Source organism: Mobula birostris, unplaced genomic scaffold (assembly GCF_030028105.1).
Source record: "Mobula birostris isolate sMobBir1 unplaced genomic scaffold, sMobBir1.hap1 scaffold_379, whole genome shotgun sequence".
NCBI classification, from domain to species: domain Eukaryota; kingdom Metazoa; phylum Chordata; class Chondrichthyes; order Myliobatiformes; family Myliobatidae; genus Mobula; species Mobula birostris.
In genome coordinates this window covers 451,369-466,820 of record NW_027276868.1, presented here as the reverse complement: position 1 = coordinate 466,820, position 15,452 = coordinate 451,369, and the positions used below count along the sequence as shown (strand labels likewise).

The 15,452-nt window shown below is 42.0% G+C and overlaps 1 protein-coding gene across 1 annotated transcript; it reads left to right on the top strand.

The window, feature by feature from the left end:
- The first annotated feature begins 300 nt into the window (after positions 1-300).
- On the top strand, positions 301-14,753 carry ostc (oligosaccharyltransferase complex subunit). The gene is made up of 4 exons (XM_072250500.1): positions 301-497; positions 2,790-2,883; positions 5,181-5,378; positions 14,610-14,753. Exons 1-4 carry the CDS (start codon positions 359-361, stop codon positions 14,626-14,628), a joined length of 450 nt encoding a protein of 149 aa, XP_072106601.1. The 5' UTR covers positions 301-358; the 3' UTR covers positions 14,629-14,753.
- Positions 14,754-15,452: the final 699 nt, after the last annotated feature.

Here is a 15,452-nt window from a genome sequence, read left to right as displayed (position 1 = left end):
CCTTCGGTCTCAGACTCGGATCATTGATCAATGACCGCTCATAGTCTGGAATCATTGTGTCTGGCCATTTGTAATTTGTACAGGCCACAACCCTTATTGTAGTTGCTGACCCCCACCCCACAGGCAGTGACACTCCTGTGCAGCGACCTCAGCGACTTTAATCACCCGTTTCCACCTGAACTCCGACCCCGGGTTCGCCGCCAAAATCCACAACGGAGAGCGCCGCGCCAGTGACGTCAGGGGACCACGTGACTCACCCGAAGCGGCCGATGCTCGCAGTGGGAGACGTGGCGCCGTGCGCCGGAAGTGATTGGTGATGTTTCCGGGACACGTTGCGGCTGGGGTTTGATGGTTGGCAATGGAGACGGTGTTCGGACTGCCGTTTGTGCTGCTGGAGTGTCCCAACGTGAAGCTGAAGAAGCCGGGATGGCTGCACATGCCGTCTGCCATGACCGTCTACGCCTTAGTCATCATCTCCTACTTCCTGATCACCGGCGGTGAGTGACCCAGTCTCGGCCTGACCTTCCCCTTCTGACCCCCTCCCCTTTCCTCTTTCATCCCTCCCTCCCATTCACACTCGCTCTTGTCCAGGATAGATGCTCGCTGACCAAGGAATTTGGTTCTTGCACTCCCTGTTTCTGAGCCTGCAGACCTTGGAGTTTAGAAGAATAGGGCTGATCTCAATTGAAATGTATAAGATCCTACGAGGGTCCAATTATACGAACAGGCGTCACAAACCGGGGTCTTCCTTTGTTGCAGTGGATGACCATGACGTCTTCGACGTCTAACCCTAACCCTAACTCTTCACTCTCCTCGATGCTGGAGGAACTCAGCAGGCCAGGCAGCATTTATGGAGTACACAGTCGACGTTTTGAGCCGAGGCCCTTAATCAGGACTGGAGAGAGAAAAAAAGATGAGAAGTCAGAGTAAGAAGATGATGTCCCTATCTCACCCGGGTATGAGGCCGCCAGTTACCCTCACCTGTCGAAGCGGTGTACGGGGGTGTGACCGTTGTATGCAAACAGCTACTTGGAGCCACAGCCCGGTGGGGACCAGAGGTGAATGAGCTGTCCCAGAATGAGCACGACGAACCCCCTCAGCAGAGGTACTAACCCCCCCCCCTTGAACGCCCCATACACCCCGCTATCACTCTACATTAGGATAATTTGTAGAAGCCAGAGGTGTGAGAGGAAACTGGAGCATCCAAAGCAAATGCATACTGTCACAAAGATAACTGGGTGCACAGACAGCCCCCAGGCTCAAGATCAAATCTGGTTGGAGGTGTGGGGCTACAGCATTAGTTCTATGCCATCATGTCACTTACCAACTAAACAACACCTCATTTTTAAACCGGTTCTAATTGCTTGCAGTAACAATGTTTTTACCAAGGCTTTTCAGCTTTGAAATTCCCTCCCTAAACCTCTCTGCCTCTTTATGATGTTCCTTAAAGTTTCTCTCTGGTCACCTTTTGGTCAGCTGTCCTAATATTTTCATTTGTGGCTTGGCATAATTTTTTTTGGTTAACAATACTCCTGTCAAGATCCTTAATGTTTGTTTACTCAATCAGTGACTGATGTTTATTTTGTTTTTTTTTAAGTAAATAGTCTCTTGTCCTTTGTATTAGTGCTAAAATTATTATGAAATTCTGGGGCTGAGGCCTGACCTCACTAGGAAATACACTGAAGTTAAACTCTGAGGAGTGTATGAGACGTTTTCTATCTCTGAATTCAACCTGTACCAATTTCTATTCTTGAAAGGTGTTTTAACAGTCACATTGGACTTTAGTTGCTAATGCCTAATCAGTAATTTTAAATTTGATTTCAAACTTGTAAAATTGCAAGATTTAACCGTAAATGTAAACTGCAGGTCCTACGTAGAGAACGCTTGGTATTTTCCCCTCTTTTATGTTCATATTGATTTTGTACCCATTGGTTATGGGTTGGGAACTGCTACTGTCTGGTGTGTTCAGTTACTGTAATATTTTATGCTCAAGAAATGTTGAAGTTTTCCTAAAAAGAACAATTAAATCTGATGTAGAATTGTTGAGCTAAAATATTAACATTTTCTTTTTCCACATATCCCCTGGCTTGCTGAATGCTTGCAGCATTTTCTGTTTTTATTTCAAATTTCTAGCATCTGTGATTTTCAAATTGAGATTAAGTTACTACGCAGGCTGCTTAACTCCTTTAGGCAGCGACTTGTCAGCAGGCTGAATTTGGTACCTTGCAGTTATTGGTACCATAGCAGCGATAGTCCAGCACATTTCCAGTCTCCTGCGGCCTTAAGCAATGCCTCTACCAACTCAGCTTTCAGTGGAGATCTCTACTAAAAACCTGTCTTTCCCATTGAATCTGGGAAAATTGATTGATAATTCATTCCATTTCGGATACATGTATGTGAAACGACCCAGACGGAGATATTTAATGGAACAAGTATGCTGGAAAATCCAGCCAGTCAAGCAACATCTATGAAAAGAGAAACGGGTTAAAGTTTTGGATTGGAGATCTTTCCTTGGGGAAATATTTGATGTGGCTGTTTCACCATCCATGGGTGAATAGTCTATGTATTGTGGCAGTGACTCCAGAATGAAAGATGTGGTACATGTAGAAAGCCGTTGATCAAGAAGCAGGGCATTTTCATGACTTGAAATTGTCAGTGTTGGGACTGCTTTAACCCTTTCCAGAGATCTTATTTTGGGTGAAACATTTACAGTAGAAGGTAATGAAGGTGTGCTGGGAGCTGGGCAGGGTGTATGGGTGTATTTACTGCCACGTGTGGTTTTTTTGTAGGTATCATTTACGATGTGATTGTGGAGCCTCCAAGTGTGGGGTCGATGACAGATGAACATGGTCACCAAAGGCCTGTTGCCTTTTTAGCGTACAGGTATGATGGGATAAATCACCATTCGCACTTTGCTTTCCCTTGCTATTTTCACTCTGATTCCTCTCTGTTTTTTCTCTGTGCTATAGTTCCACAGATGTTCAATGTTCTCTGAATTGTGTACTAGGTGGGCATTAGTATCGAATTATATTTTATTGTTGGGACTTTGTAGATTTTTCTGGCGTGACCACATTAGAATTAAGCTATGCTTGGGCTGGCTGGTGGCGCAACGACATCGGCGCCGGTCCCGGGAGCGGAGGTTCCTGGGTTTGAAGCTAGTTGGGTCGGCTCCCAAGTACGCTTTCCATCCATGCTGGGTTGAGTGTTGAGATTGCAACTCGACCTCGTAAAATAACGGGGAAAAAATACTGCAAAAATGTCTGTGTGAAGAGTGGCGTGCCACACAGTCTCTCTCTCTCTCTCTCTCTCTCTCTCTCCCTGGCTCTCTCGCTCCACACCTTGTATAAGCCATGAAAAAGACATCATCACGGACACGCAGACGCGCACGCACGCAGGCACATGCCAAAAACAAGAATTGAGCTATGCCATGTTCTATTTTCTGTAGATAAAAGCGGGCTTGTTGAAATTTCTCTGTGATAATTAATGATAGTGGTTGATTTCTTTTTTGTGGGACTGTTCACTATGGTCTTATTTTGATTATGTTTTTACTTCAACTTAAATTTTTGCAAATAAGTTGAGGGTATAGATCAAATCTTGGGCTATTTTTGATTTGTAGCGCTCAGCTCTTCGTGGATCAGAAATATAAACCTTGTTATAGAATCATTATTTGTCTAATTTCCTGTCTCCGTCACTCTTTTGCCTACGCATCTTGTTTGGCTATTTGAATTCCTTTAAGAGTCAATTTAGTTTTAAGAAATTGGTGTGCAAGATCAAAATGCTCCTTTTTAGAATTGAAACACACCTGGGGCTTACAGAATTTAACCAAATAATATTTATTAATGTGAGTTGGTGTAATGGGAGAGAGATTTATAATCTTGTCATGGTTTATTATTGTACAGTAGACTATCAGCCGTACAGCAAAAGGGAGTGCGGATTGCATGAGAATTGCTCAAAAATATTACTGCACGTCCATGTTAGTACTCTGTGCATAGATCTCTCGGTAAATGCTCCTTAAGTAACAATGTTTTACAGTTCTGTAAAAGGCTAAACATGAGTATAAAATACAGCAGAAAAATCCAATGAATGACTGGACCTGTTGTACATGAAGTGGCAAATCTTCAAAGCAAACGTTCTTGTTAATCAATTAACAGCTGCTTTGCACTTGTGTGTACATGAAAATATGCTAAAAAATCTTCTCTCACTTTTTTGCACAACGTTTTAAATAAATAAGCTCAAACACTGAATCTTAGGCTATGCATAGACTTCTACATGTTGCCTAGCCCATTCCTTAAACTGAATTCACTAACTGTCAATGTCAAAAGGGCAATGCCTCTTCACAGTTGAGGGGCCGAGGGTGGGTTGCTGTGCTATAGTTTAATGTGCATCAGTGCATGATCAAAATGACATTGCAACCTGGTGTGTGGAATTCAGATGAACGTCTTTAGTGAAAAATATGAAATTGCTTAGTATTCTTAGAAATTTTTGCTGTTCCAGATGTATGAATATCAGATAAATGAGTTTTAGCATTAGGTGTTGGGTTATGCACACATTATAATTGGGAGGAATTAACCTTTATTGTGATATTTATCATCAGAATTGGGATTGGAGCTATCTCAATTCTTGCTACTGTCTGTAATGAGTTTGTACGTTCTCCATGTGACTGCGTGGGTTTCCTCCGGGTGCTCTGGTTTCCTCCGACATGCCAAAGACCTACTGGTTGGTAGGTTAATTGGTCATTGTAAATTGTCCCGTGATGAGGTTGTAGTTAAATCGGGGGTTGCTGGGCAGCACAGCTCAAAGAGCCAGAAGGGCTTACTCTGCATTGTAGCTCAGTAAATTATAAATAAATAAACCCTTTTCACTAAAATGCCAGAGTTCGTTGTACACATGTTCTCTAATTTGGAACCACAGCAAATTGGAACTAATGTTAGCAACACACATAAAAGTTGCTGGTGAACGCAGCAGGCCAGGCAGCATCTGTAGGAAGAGGTGCAGTCGACGTTTCAGGCCGAGACCCTTCGTCAGGTCTGGGCCTGAAACGTCAACTGCACCTCTTCCTACAGATGCTGCCTGGCCTGCTGCGTTCACCAGCAACTTTTATGTGTGTTGCTTGAATTTCCAGCATCTGCAGAATTCCTGTTGTTTGGAACTAATGTTGTTTTCTTTCTACTTTTACATAGAGTGAATGGACAGTACATCATGGAAGGTCTTGCTTCTAGTTTTCTGTTTACAATGGGAGGTCTGGGATTTATAATCTTGGATCGCTCAAATGCACCAAATATTCCAAAACTGAATAGATTCCTACTTCTTTTCATTGGCTTCGTCAGTGTCCTGTTGAGCTTTTTCATGGCCAGAGTCTTTATGAGAATGAAACTGCCGTAAGTAATAATATTCCAATCTATTACAGATACTGACCAACATGTATTATATCTGAATATTAAGTACTGCTGTTCTTTTTCTTAAATTGTCTGACTATATTTTAACTTGGTAGTTTAGAGCTTGACAATTTCCATTCAAGGGAAATTATTCAGCTGTCTTGTATGAAAGGGCCTAACACAAGTGGGGACCACATATCTGTGATATACTGTGAAAGTGGGAATTATATAGTCAGGAGGCATGGGATCCGGGGGTTCAGAATAGGCTTGCCCACAGAAGGGGCAGGGGGTGGTTGTAGATGGAACATATTCTGCTTGGAGGCTGGCCACCATAGTGTTCCACAGGGATCTGTTCTGGGACCTCTGCTCTTCGTGATTTTTTAAATAAATAAATATATACATGTACAAACATAAGTGACTTGGATGAGGAAATGGAAGGGTGGGTTAGTAAGTTTGTAGATGACACAAAGGTTGGTGGAATTGTGGATAGTGTGGAAGGTTGTCGTAGATTACAACGGACATTGATGGTATAAGGAGCTGGGCTGAGAAGTGGCAATTCGGAGAAGTGTTAAGTGATTGACAGTGGAAGGTCGAACCTGAAGGAAGAGTAGGGTTGCTGGCAGGATTCCTGGCAGTGTGGAGGAACAGAGGGATCTTGGGGTCCATGTCCAGAGATCCCTTAAAATTGCTGTACAGATTGATTGGTTAAGAAGCCATATGGTCTGTTGACCTTCATTAGTTAGGGGATTGCAAGAACTGCAGGGCAATGTTGTAGCTCTGTTTAGACCACACTTGGAATATTGTACTCAGTTCTGGTCACCTCATTATAGGAAGGATGTGGAAACTTTGGAGAACGTGCAGAGGAGATTTACCAGGATGCTGCCCAGATTTGAGAACATGTCTTGTGTGTGAGCTAGGGTCTTTTTTTCCTCCTTTGAAGCAAAGCAGGATGAGAGCTGACTTGATAGAGGTGTACAAGATGATAAGTGTCATAGATCATGTGGATAGCCAGAGACTTTTTTTCCCCTTCCAGGGTGCAGATAGCTAATACCAGTGGGCATAATTTTAAGGTGATTGCAGGACAGTATAGGGAGGATGTCAGAAGTAAACTCTTTACCGTGAGAGTGGTGGGTGCATAGAATGCCCTGCCAGGGGTGGTGGTAAAGGGATTTAAGAAACTGTTAGAGGTTCATGAATGGTAGAAAACTGGAGGGGTATGGAGGAGGGAAGGTTTAGACTGATCCTGGAGTAGATTAAAAAGTTGGCACAACATCATGGGCCAATGGGCCTGTACTGTGCTATAGTGTTTCTATGTTCTATATAGCAGTTTTCAACAAACAAGGATTAATCTGTTTGCCCTGCACCATGAGGACCAGTTTCTATTTTCCATCTGAAGCAGTTTCTAGGATTCAATTGAGTGTATGTATACCCAGATAATGTAAATATTACTAGATCTGTACAAAGGTGAGTTGTCTTCTCCAAACAAAATTATTCTCAAGTTCCTGTTTAGAATATAGCGAATTCTGGTTAATTGGGACATATTGGGACTAGTACATTTTGGCTCAATTTAGAGGCTGCCCCGATTAGCTGAAGTATTGTGGAAATAGTTAAGTGTATAAAAAAGATAAAATTTTGTTTAACTTTGTAACAAATTATGTACTTAAATGAAATGCAAAACAAATTAGAACATTGTCAATACTGCTACAGTACTGTACAGCTATTTAACCATATAACAACCATATAACAATTACAGCGCGGAAACAGGCCATCTGGGCCCTTCTAGTCTGTGCCGAACTCCTACTCTCACCTAGTCCCACTGACCTGCACTCGGTCCATAACCCTCCATTCCCTTCCTGCTCATATATCTATCCAATTTAACTTTAAACGACAACATCGAACCTGCCTCAACCACTTCTGTTGGAAACTCATTCCACACAACCACCACGCTCTAAGTAAAGAAGTTCTCCCTCATGTTACCCCTAAACTTTTGCCCTTTAACTTTCAACTCATGTCCTCTTGTTTGAATCTCCTCCACTCTCAATGGAAAAAGCCTATCCACATCAACTCTATCGATCCCCCTCATAATTTTAAACACCTCTATCAAGTCCCCTCTCAATCTTCTACGCTCCAAAGAATAAAGACTTAACTTGTTCAACCTTTCTCTGTAACTTAGGAGATGAAACCCAGGCAACATTTTAATAAACCTCCTCTGTACTCTCTCAATTTTATTGACATCTCAGTCAATTTTATTTACTGCTCCTAATAGTTATCAACGGAGGAATTCATCTGCTGCGTTCTTTTGATTGACTGTAAATGAGTGCAGTCACCTAGTATAGATAATGGACTGCCTTCATACAATGCTATTGATGATTGCATTCTCCAAAACTTCATTTTCATTGCTATATTCAAGATGATTGTCAATACCTTCAAATTCTTCATAGTTCTTAACTGGTTGAAGTGGTGAAGTCATTTCAATTTCACTCCCAGCCATTTCTGGCATCTCCAAACTTGAGTGTGTGAAACCACAGCGAACAAGAGTTCTGAATGGTCTTACTGCTTATTTCTTGCCAACTTTCATTGCCAGAAATGTTTCAAATGCAAGCACATGCAACTGATGCTATTTTAAAAGCCGTTTGCTCTAAGTCCAATGGCCACACAAGTGCATGTGTCTGACACTAGTTTGAAACTGTTTGGCAAAGTCTCTTGTCCCAGTTAAGCACCACAGTATCCCAAATAAGTGACTGCCCAATTAACACCAAAATCCACTGTATAAGCTTTACTAAGGTTCTTTGACCCAGTTGTGTAGATGGCAAGATGTGGAAGAGAGAATTGAGATATCTTTTAAAATTTTTAAGATGAAGAGGATAGGAGCGTAAGAAGTAGGCATAGTGATCCCTCCCCCCGATGTGATCTCCCATACAGTGAGATTATAGCTGATTTTTGCCTCAGCATCACTTTGATTCCCTTAATATCCAAAAATCTTGCCTTTCTTTATTTGATTGTTCTCCACATACTCCAAAGATTCTTCTAAGAGACTGTTAGATAGGTATGTGGAGCTTGAAAAATAGAGGGCTATGTGGTAGGGAAATTCTAGGCAGTTTCTAGAGTGGGTTACGTGGTTGGCACAACAGTGTGGACTGAAAGGCTGGTAATGTGCTGTAGGCTTTCTATGTTCTATTCTCTGCTTTCTGTATGATGAAATATCTCCGGATCTTGAATGCCTTATTGTGCAATCTCACCATGGTAATGACATCGAACCCTCTGGCCCTTAAGAAGTTTGTATGTTTCAGTGTGATTACCTCTAGAGATAACCTACTTTGTTTTGCTTTGCGTGCAAAACAGACCATTCCAGCATCTCTCATCTGGTGAATCATTGTAGCACTTCCTGTATGCAGGTATGTCTGTCGTAGGGAGATCAGATCTATATATGATACTCCAGATATCATCTCTCCAGGGATGGATAGAATTGAATTAAAACACTAGTCAAGTCTTTTGCAAGCAAGGCCAACAGGCAGTTCACCTTCATAATTGCTTACTGAGTATGTTAACGTCAGTGACCTATGTGCAGGGATGCCTAATTCCTTCCCAACACCACCACTTTTCAACCATTTAAAAAGTATCCTGCTTTTTAAATTTTTTTGACAAAAGTCTATGTTCACATAGAAACATAGAAAATAGGTGCAGGAGTAGGCCATTCGGCCCTTCGAGCCTGCACCGCCATTTGTTATGATCATGGCTGATCATCCAACGCAGAACCCCGCCCCAGCCTTCCCTCCATACCCCCTGACCCCCGTAGCCACAAGGGCCATATCTAACTCCCTCTTAAATATAGCCAATGAACTGGCCTCAACTGCTTCCTGTGGCAGAGAATTCCACAGATTCACCACTCTCTGTGTGAAGAAGTTTTTCCTAATCTCGGTCCTAAAAGGCTTCCCCTCTATCCTCAAACTGTGGCCCCTCGTTCTGGACTTCCCCAATATCGGGAACAATCTTCCTGCATCTAGCCTGTCCAATCCCTTTAGCATCTTATACGTTTCAATCAGATTCCCCCCTCAATCTTCTAAATTCCAACGAGTACAAGCCCAGTTCATATCCAGTCTTTCTTCATATGAAAGTCCTGCCATCCCAGGAATCAATCTGGTGAACCTTCTTTGTACTCCCTCTATGGCAAGGATGTCTTTCCTCAGATTAGGGGACCAAAACTGCACACAATACTCCAGGTGTGGTCTCACCAAGGCCTTGTACAACTGCAGTAGTACCTCCCTGCTCCTGTACTCGAATCCTCTCGCTATAAATGCCAGCATACCATTCGCCTTTTTCACCGCCTGCTGTACCTGCATGCCCACTTTCAATGACTGGTGTATAATGACACCCAGGTCTCGTTGCACCTCCCCTTTTCCTAATCGGCCACCATTCAGATAATAATCTGTTTTCCTATTTTTGCCACCAAAGTGGATAACTTCACATTTATCCACATTAAATTGCATCTGCCATGAATTTGCCCACTCACCCAACCTATCCAAGTCACCCTGCATCCTCTTAGCATCCTCCTCACAGCTAACACTGCCCCCCAGCTTCGTGTCATCTGCAAACTTGGAGATGCTGCATTTAATTCCCTCATCCAAGTCATTAATATATATTGTAAACAACTGGTGTCCCAGCACTGAGCCTTGCGGTACCCCACTAGTCACCGCCTGCCATTCTGAAAAGGTCCTGTTTATTCCCACTCTTTGCTTCCTGTCTGCTAACCAACTCTCCACCCACACCAATACCTTACCCCCAATACCGTGTGCTTTAAGTTTGCACACTAATCTCCTGTGTGGGACCTTGTAAAAAGCCTTCTGAAAATCCAAATATACCACATCCACAGGTTCTCCCCTATCCACTCTACTAGTTACATCCTCAAAAAATTCTATGAGATTCGTCAGACATGATTTTCCTTTCACAAATCCATGCTGACTTTGTCCGATCATTTCACCGCTTTCCAAATGTGCTGTTATCACATCCTTGATAACTGACTCCAGCAGTTTCCCCACCACCGACGTTAGGCTAACCGGTCTATAATTCCCCGGTTTCTCTCTCCCTCCTTTTTTAAAAAGTGGAGTTACATTAGCCACCCTCCAATCCTCAGGAACTAGTCCAGAATCTAACGAGTTTTGAAAAATTATCACTAATGCATCCACTATTTCTTGGGCTACTTCCTTAAGCACTCTGGGATGCAGACCATCTGGCCCTGGGGATTTATCTGCCTTCAATCCCTTCAATTTACCTAACACCACTTCCCTACTAACATGTATTTCGCTCAGTTCCTCCATCTCACTGGACCCTCAGTCCCCTACTATTTCCGGAAGATTATTCATGTCCTCCTTAGTGAAGACAGAACCAAAGTAACTATTCAATTGGTCTGCCATGTCCTTGCTCCCCATAATCAATTCACCTGTTTCTGTCTGCAGGGGACCAACATTTGTCTTTACCAGTCTTTTCCTTTTTACATACCTATAAAAGCTTTTACAGTCAGTTTTTATGTTCCCTGCCAGTTTTCTCTCATAATCTTTTTTCCCCTTCCTAATTAAGCCCTTTGTCCTCCTCTGCTGAACTCTGAATTTCTCCCAGTCCTCAGGTGAGCCACTTTCTCTGGCTAATTTGTATGCTTCTTCTTTGGAATTGATATTATCCCTAATTTCTCTTGTCAGCCACGGGTGCACTACCTTCCTTGATTTATTCTTTTGCCAAACTGGGATGAACATTTGCTGTAGTTCATCCATGCAACCTTTAAATGCTTGCCATTGCATATCCACCGTCAATCCTTTAAGTGTCATTTGCCAGTCTATCTTAGCTAATTCACGTCTCATACCTTCAAAGTTACCCCTCTTTAAGTTCAGAACCTTTGTTTCTGAATTAACTATGTCACTCTCCATCTTAATGAAGAATTCCACCATATTATGGTCACTCTTACCCAAGGGGCCTCTCAAGTCACATTTTCTATTTTCCAGCTTCCATGTTCTTGTCCATTCATTTATTCTCAGAATTGGGAATCTTTGTATATACCTCTCCCCACCCCCAATCCTTTCTGTACCACTCTGATACCAAGTCTTCTAAAGTCAGTAAATCGGATTCAGTGCACTATATTCCCTTATTCAAATTGTTGATTATGAAGTGATCCTTGTGACACCCCACTGGTAACAGCATCCCAAGCCAAAAATAACATTTATCCCTTTTTATATAGCATTTAGCCAGTCTTTAGTTCATGCTGGTATATTGCACCCAATACCATGCATTCTCATTTTGCTTAATAATCTCTTGTGGCACTTCATCAAAGGCCTTCTGAATGTACAAATCTACCATAAATAAGTGATTATATTGCATAAAGACCAACAAGTCGAGGTAGGTGGGAACAGGTGGAAACTATTGAGACCTAAGGCAGCCACATCTGCGGTAGGTATCTGCAGGTCAGAGCTCGAGTCAAGTTTGGATGCATCAGAAGGGGTACAGTTATATGGTCACTATGTTCTACCTCGTTTACATAAAGTGTTGCAGAATTGGTCAGTTGAGGCATGGAACTATAATTGATGCATTTATGGGGATGTCGGGGATTGAAGGAGCCTGAGCTTTTGCTTGTCTAATGGGTGAACAGTTCACACAATCTTATGGAGAGATTGCAGGGCAGATGAACACACTGATATTACTGTGTGAGGAGGGTAATATGAAAGACTGCTGGGAGAAATGGGCTTTTGGGTTGTGGGGCAACCCATGATTTGGGTAAAGGGGCTGCCTCCTTTGCTGTGGAAAGATAAGAAGTGAACACATTGAAATGTGGACAGATTTTACACGGAATGACAGAGCAGATGCAGGAATGGTGTTTCTGGAAACACAAGTGAGGTACCTTCCATGAGATTTAGTCTCAGAATAAGGAGTTGGCCATTCAGGATAAAGATGAGAAATTTCTTTGCCAGAGGCAGTGAATCCGGAACATTCTCCTCCAGAGAGCTGTTTTGCCGACTAAATTCAAGATGGTGATTGATAGGTATTTTATGTAATGAAGGAATTGAGGGCTAAAGAGTTGGTGCAGGAAAATTCTGGGGTAACATGATCAAATGAATTGCAAAGGGGTTCCATGGTCTACAGTTTAAGTTATTTTAATTCTGATATTTGTTAGTATGAAATTGTGGTGGTTAGGGAAAGCCATTAGTGATCATATGCCTTATTCTGATTTATTTAGTATGTTGAATGCCCCACCTTCTATCTTTCCCTTTGCCTCCTGATCTGTTCCAAAGAAGTAAATGATAGAACATGGCCCACGATGTACTGATCACGATGCCAAATTAAACTAAATTTCTTCTGCCTGCACACGATCTATATCCCTCCTTCCCTAGCGTGTTTGTGTCTTTGTGTCTTAAATGTCACTATCATATCTGCTTCCACCACTACCTCTGGCAACCTGTTCCTGGTACTCGGCACTTTCTAGTCCAGGTGAATTTATTGTCACATGCACAAGTACATGTATGCAATGAAAAACTTACTGTAGCAGCAGCACAGACGCACAGCATTCACTCAGTGGCCACTTTATTAGGAACACCTCATTACTGCAAATGTCCTATTAGCTAGTTATGTGGCCACAGCTCTGCATAAAAACATGCAGACATGGTCAAGGGGTTTAGTTGTTGTTCAGACCGAATATCAGAACAGGGAGGAAATGTGATCTGTGCCTTTGTTTGGAATAAATTGTTGGTGTCAGATGGGGTGGTTTGAGTATTTCAGAAACTGCTCATTCTTAGGATTTTCATACACAACAGTTACTAGAGCTTACAGTAAATGGTACAAGAAACAAAACAAAAACATCCAGTGAGTGGTAGTTCTATGGGCAAAAACACCTTGTTAATGAGAGAGCTCAGAGGAGAATGGCCACATTGGTTCATGTGGACAGGAAGGCGACAGTAATTCAAATAACCACACGTTACAACAGTAGGGTGCAGAAGAGCATCGCTGAATGCACAACATGCCTAACCTTGAAGTGAATGGGCTACAGCAGCAGAAGACCAAACTGAGTTCCACACCACACCAGATAAAGTGGGCACTGAGCATATAGGCAACATTTACAGGAACAACAAACTAAACATCAATTATACATTTTTTGCGAGAGAGGACAGAATTAAAATGAAGAAAAACATGTCCATTTAAGTGCAAAGTAATTGTGTTACTTAAACTGTAGTGTTTAGGGTTTTGTCAGATGGTTCAAAGACAGACTGGTTGAAGGAGAGTAGTTGTGGTCTAGGGCTTCAGCCTTCTGTACCTCCTGCCCGATGGTAGATGCAGAAAGCTTGGAACTGGATGGTGGGGATATATATGAAAAAAAAGTTGCTCTGTAATATCTGTGACCTAATTCCTTTTCAAATTTGGGTCTGAGGTACTAGGATTCAGTTTAAAAAAAACTTAATGTAATATTTATTGACAAAAACCTTGGATATCTGGGTATATCTTTGAACCATTCTAAATAAAGGAGAGAGGCAATTCTGCTGTGTGGCTTTTGCAGCACAAACTACAGTAAAGCTGATAACTTTTGGGACTTTGATAGTACTAGACTTGCAGATTTTCTGGACTGTTGTATACCCAATATACTTCCACTTTTTCAGCATGTTACGCAATAGTGCAATAAATTTTCCATTAAACCTGGGTGGTTTAAAGGAAAATGCAAGCATTCCCCAACTGTGGTTTCAGCCACAAACCTACCTGCCTTTTTTTTAAACCTTTGGTATTCTGTTCTCCAATCCTGGACCAGCTCGCACACAACTCCCATGTTTCAGTCTGAGCTAATTAGTGGCCAAGCCATCGGGATTTCTGAGCAATCCGATGTCGGAGTATTGGAGTCTTACTATAGCAATGTAGACACATTTACTGAACGAAGATTATTCACACATGATGGGATACAAGTCAATTCCCTGAGAATGTAAAGAGAGCATATTCATGCACATGGCTAAAGGCCACCTTTGTCTCCAGGAACTGGTAACCAATTCAGATCTAATTATCAGCCAGGCAGATGTGGTCGGTGGTCCTTGATTTCAGTTTCTCCTTTGAGCTCAGTTAAGATTTATGGTGAATATGAATTAAATTATGGATGCTTCATGTTGAATATATGCGATATTTCCAGTTATGCTGATCTTCAGGAAAATTAAACGGTTGAGCTTGTTTAGTAGGGCAATGTTCGTTATTACTATGGAATATCAATTTCTTTTCCAGAGGTTACTTGATGGGCTAATTTCACGCTGGAAGAGCCAAAGCTGCGGTTCAGAGTGGATCAACGAACCCAAGCCTGCAATTGGAAGAAAATGTGATATGGACATGAACATTTGTAAAGGAAACAATAAATATGTTTTTACAACAGTTCTTGTTAAATCTGGTGGTGTAGCTTTATCAGCTACTGACCTGAATCAATTCAAAGATGGCCAATTGTTAGTTTCCCTATTTGTTGAGTATTAGGGAAGGGAGTGCATGCTCAGCCTGTGGTTTCGCAATAGCCAACTGATAAAGAAAGAGCCGTTTCTTCATGCCCTTTGTAATCTCAGGATGTTCGGAGGTGCTCTGTAGCCACAACTGTAATACATCAAAACAACAGCTAATTTCTGCACAGCTAGAACCCATGGCCACATAAAATTGACAAAACGTACTCTATTGCTCAAGGGACAAACGTCAGCTTGGATACAAAAGAGAAATTTCCATTTGTTCATAATGGGGCAATGAGGAGTTCTGTGTCAAAAGATGGCATCACCAAGTAGCACAGCTTCGAAGTTCCAGCATGTGTTGTATGTTCCTGTCGCTGGAATGGAACTTGTGCTCAGTTTCTTCTGTCTCTGAAGTAAGAGTGCTACCTGCTGAGCTAACAGACTGCACTTCTACAAATCTTAAGGAAAGAATGTCATTGAAACATAGCATTAATTAACAAAAGGATTGTTCTCGACTTTTTTCAGATTGCACATTGTCACACCGCCCATCTAAAATGATTGAACAGCACACTTCTGTAATAAAATTCCAGAGCTGAATTCTGATCTTAACTTAAATATTGCGAGGTCTTGACTTTGTGAA

What these genes read in the sequence shown, in the direction of transcription:
- ostc (XM_072250500.1), top strand. Translation starts at nt 359, where the DNA reads ATGGAGACGGTGTTCGGACTGCCGTTTGTGCTGCTGGAGTGTCCCAAC. An exon ending in CTACTTCCTGATCACCGGCG is followed by an intron (nt 498 to 2,789) that starts GTGAGTGACCCA and finishes GTTTTTTTGTAG; the next exon opens with GTATCATTTACGATGTGATT. An exon ending in GTTGCCTTTTTAGCGTACAG is followed by an intron (nt 2,884 to 5,180) that starts GTATGATGGGAT and finishes ACTTTTACATAG; the next exon opens with AGTGAATGGACAGTACATCA.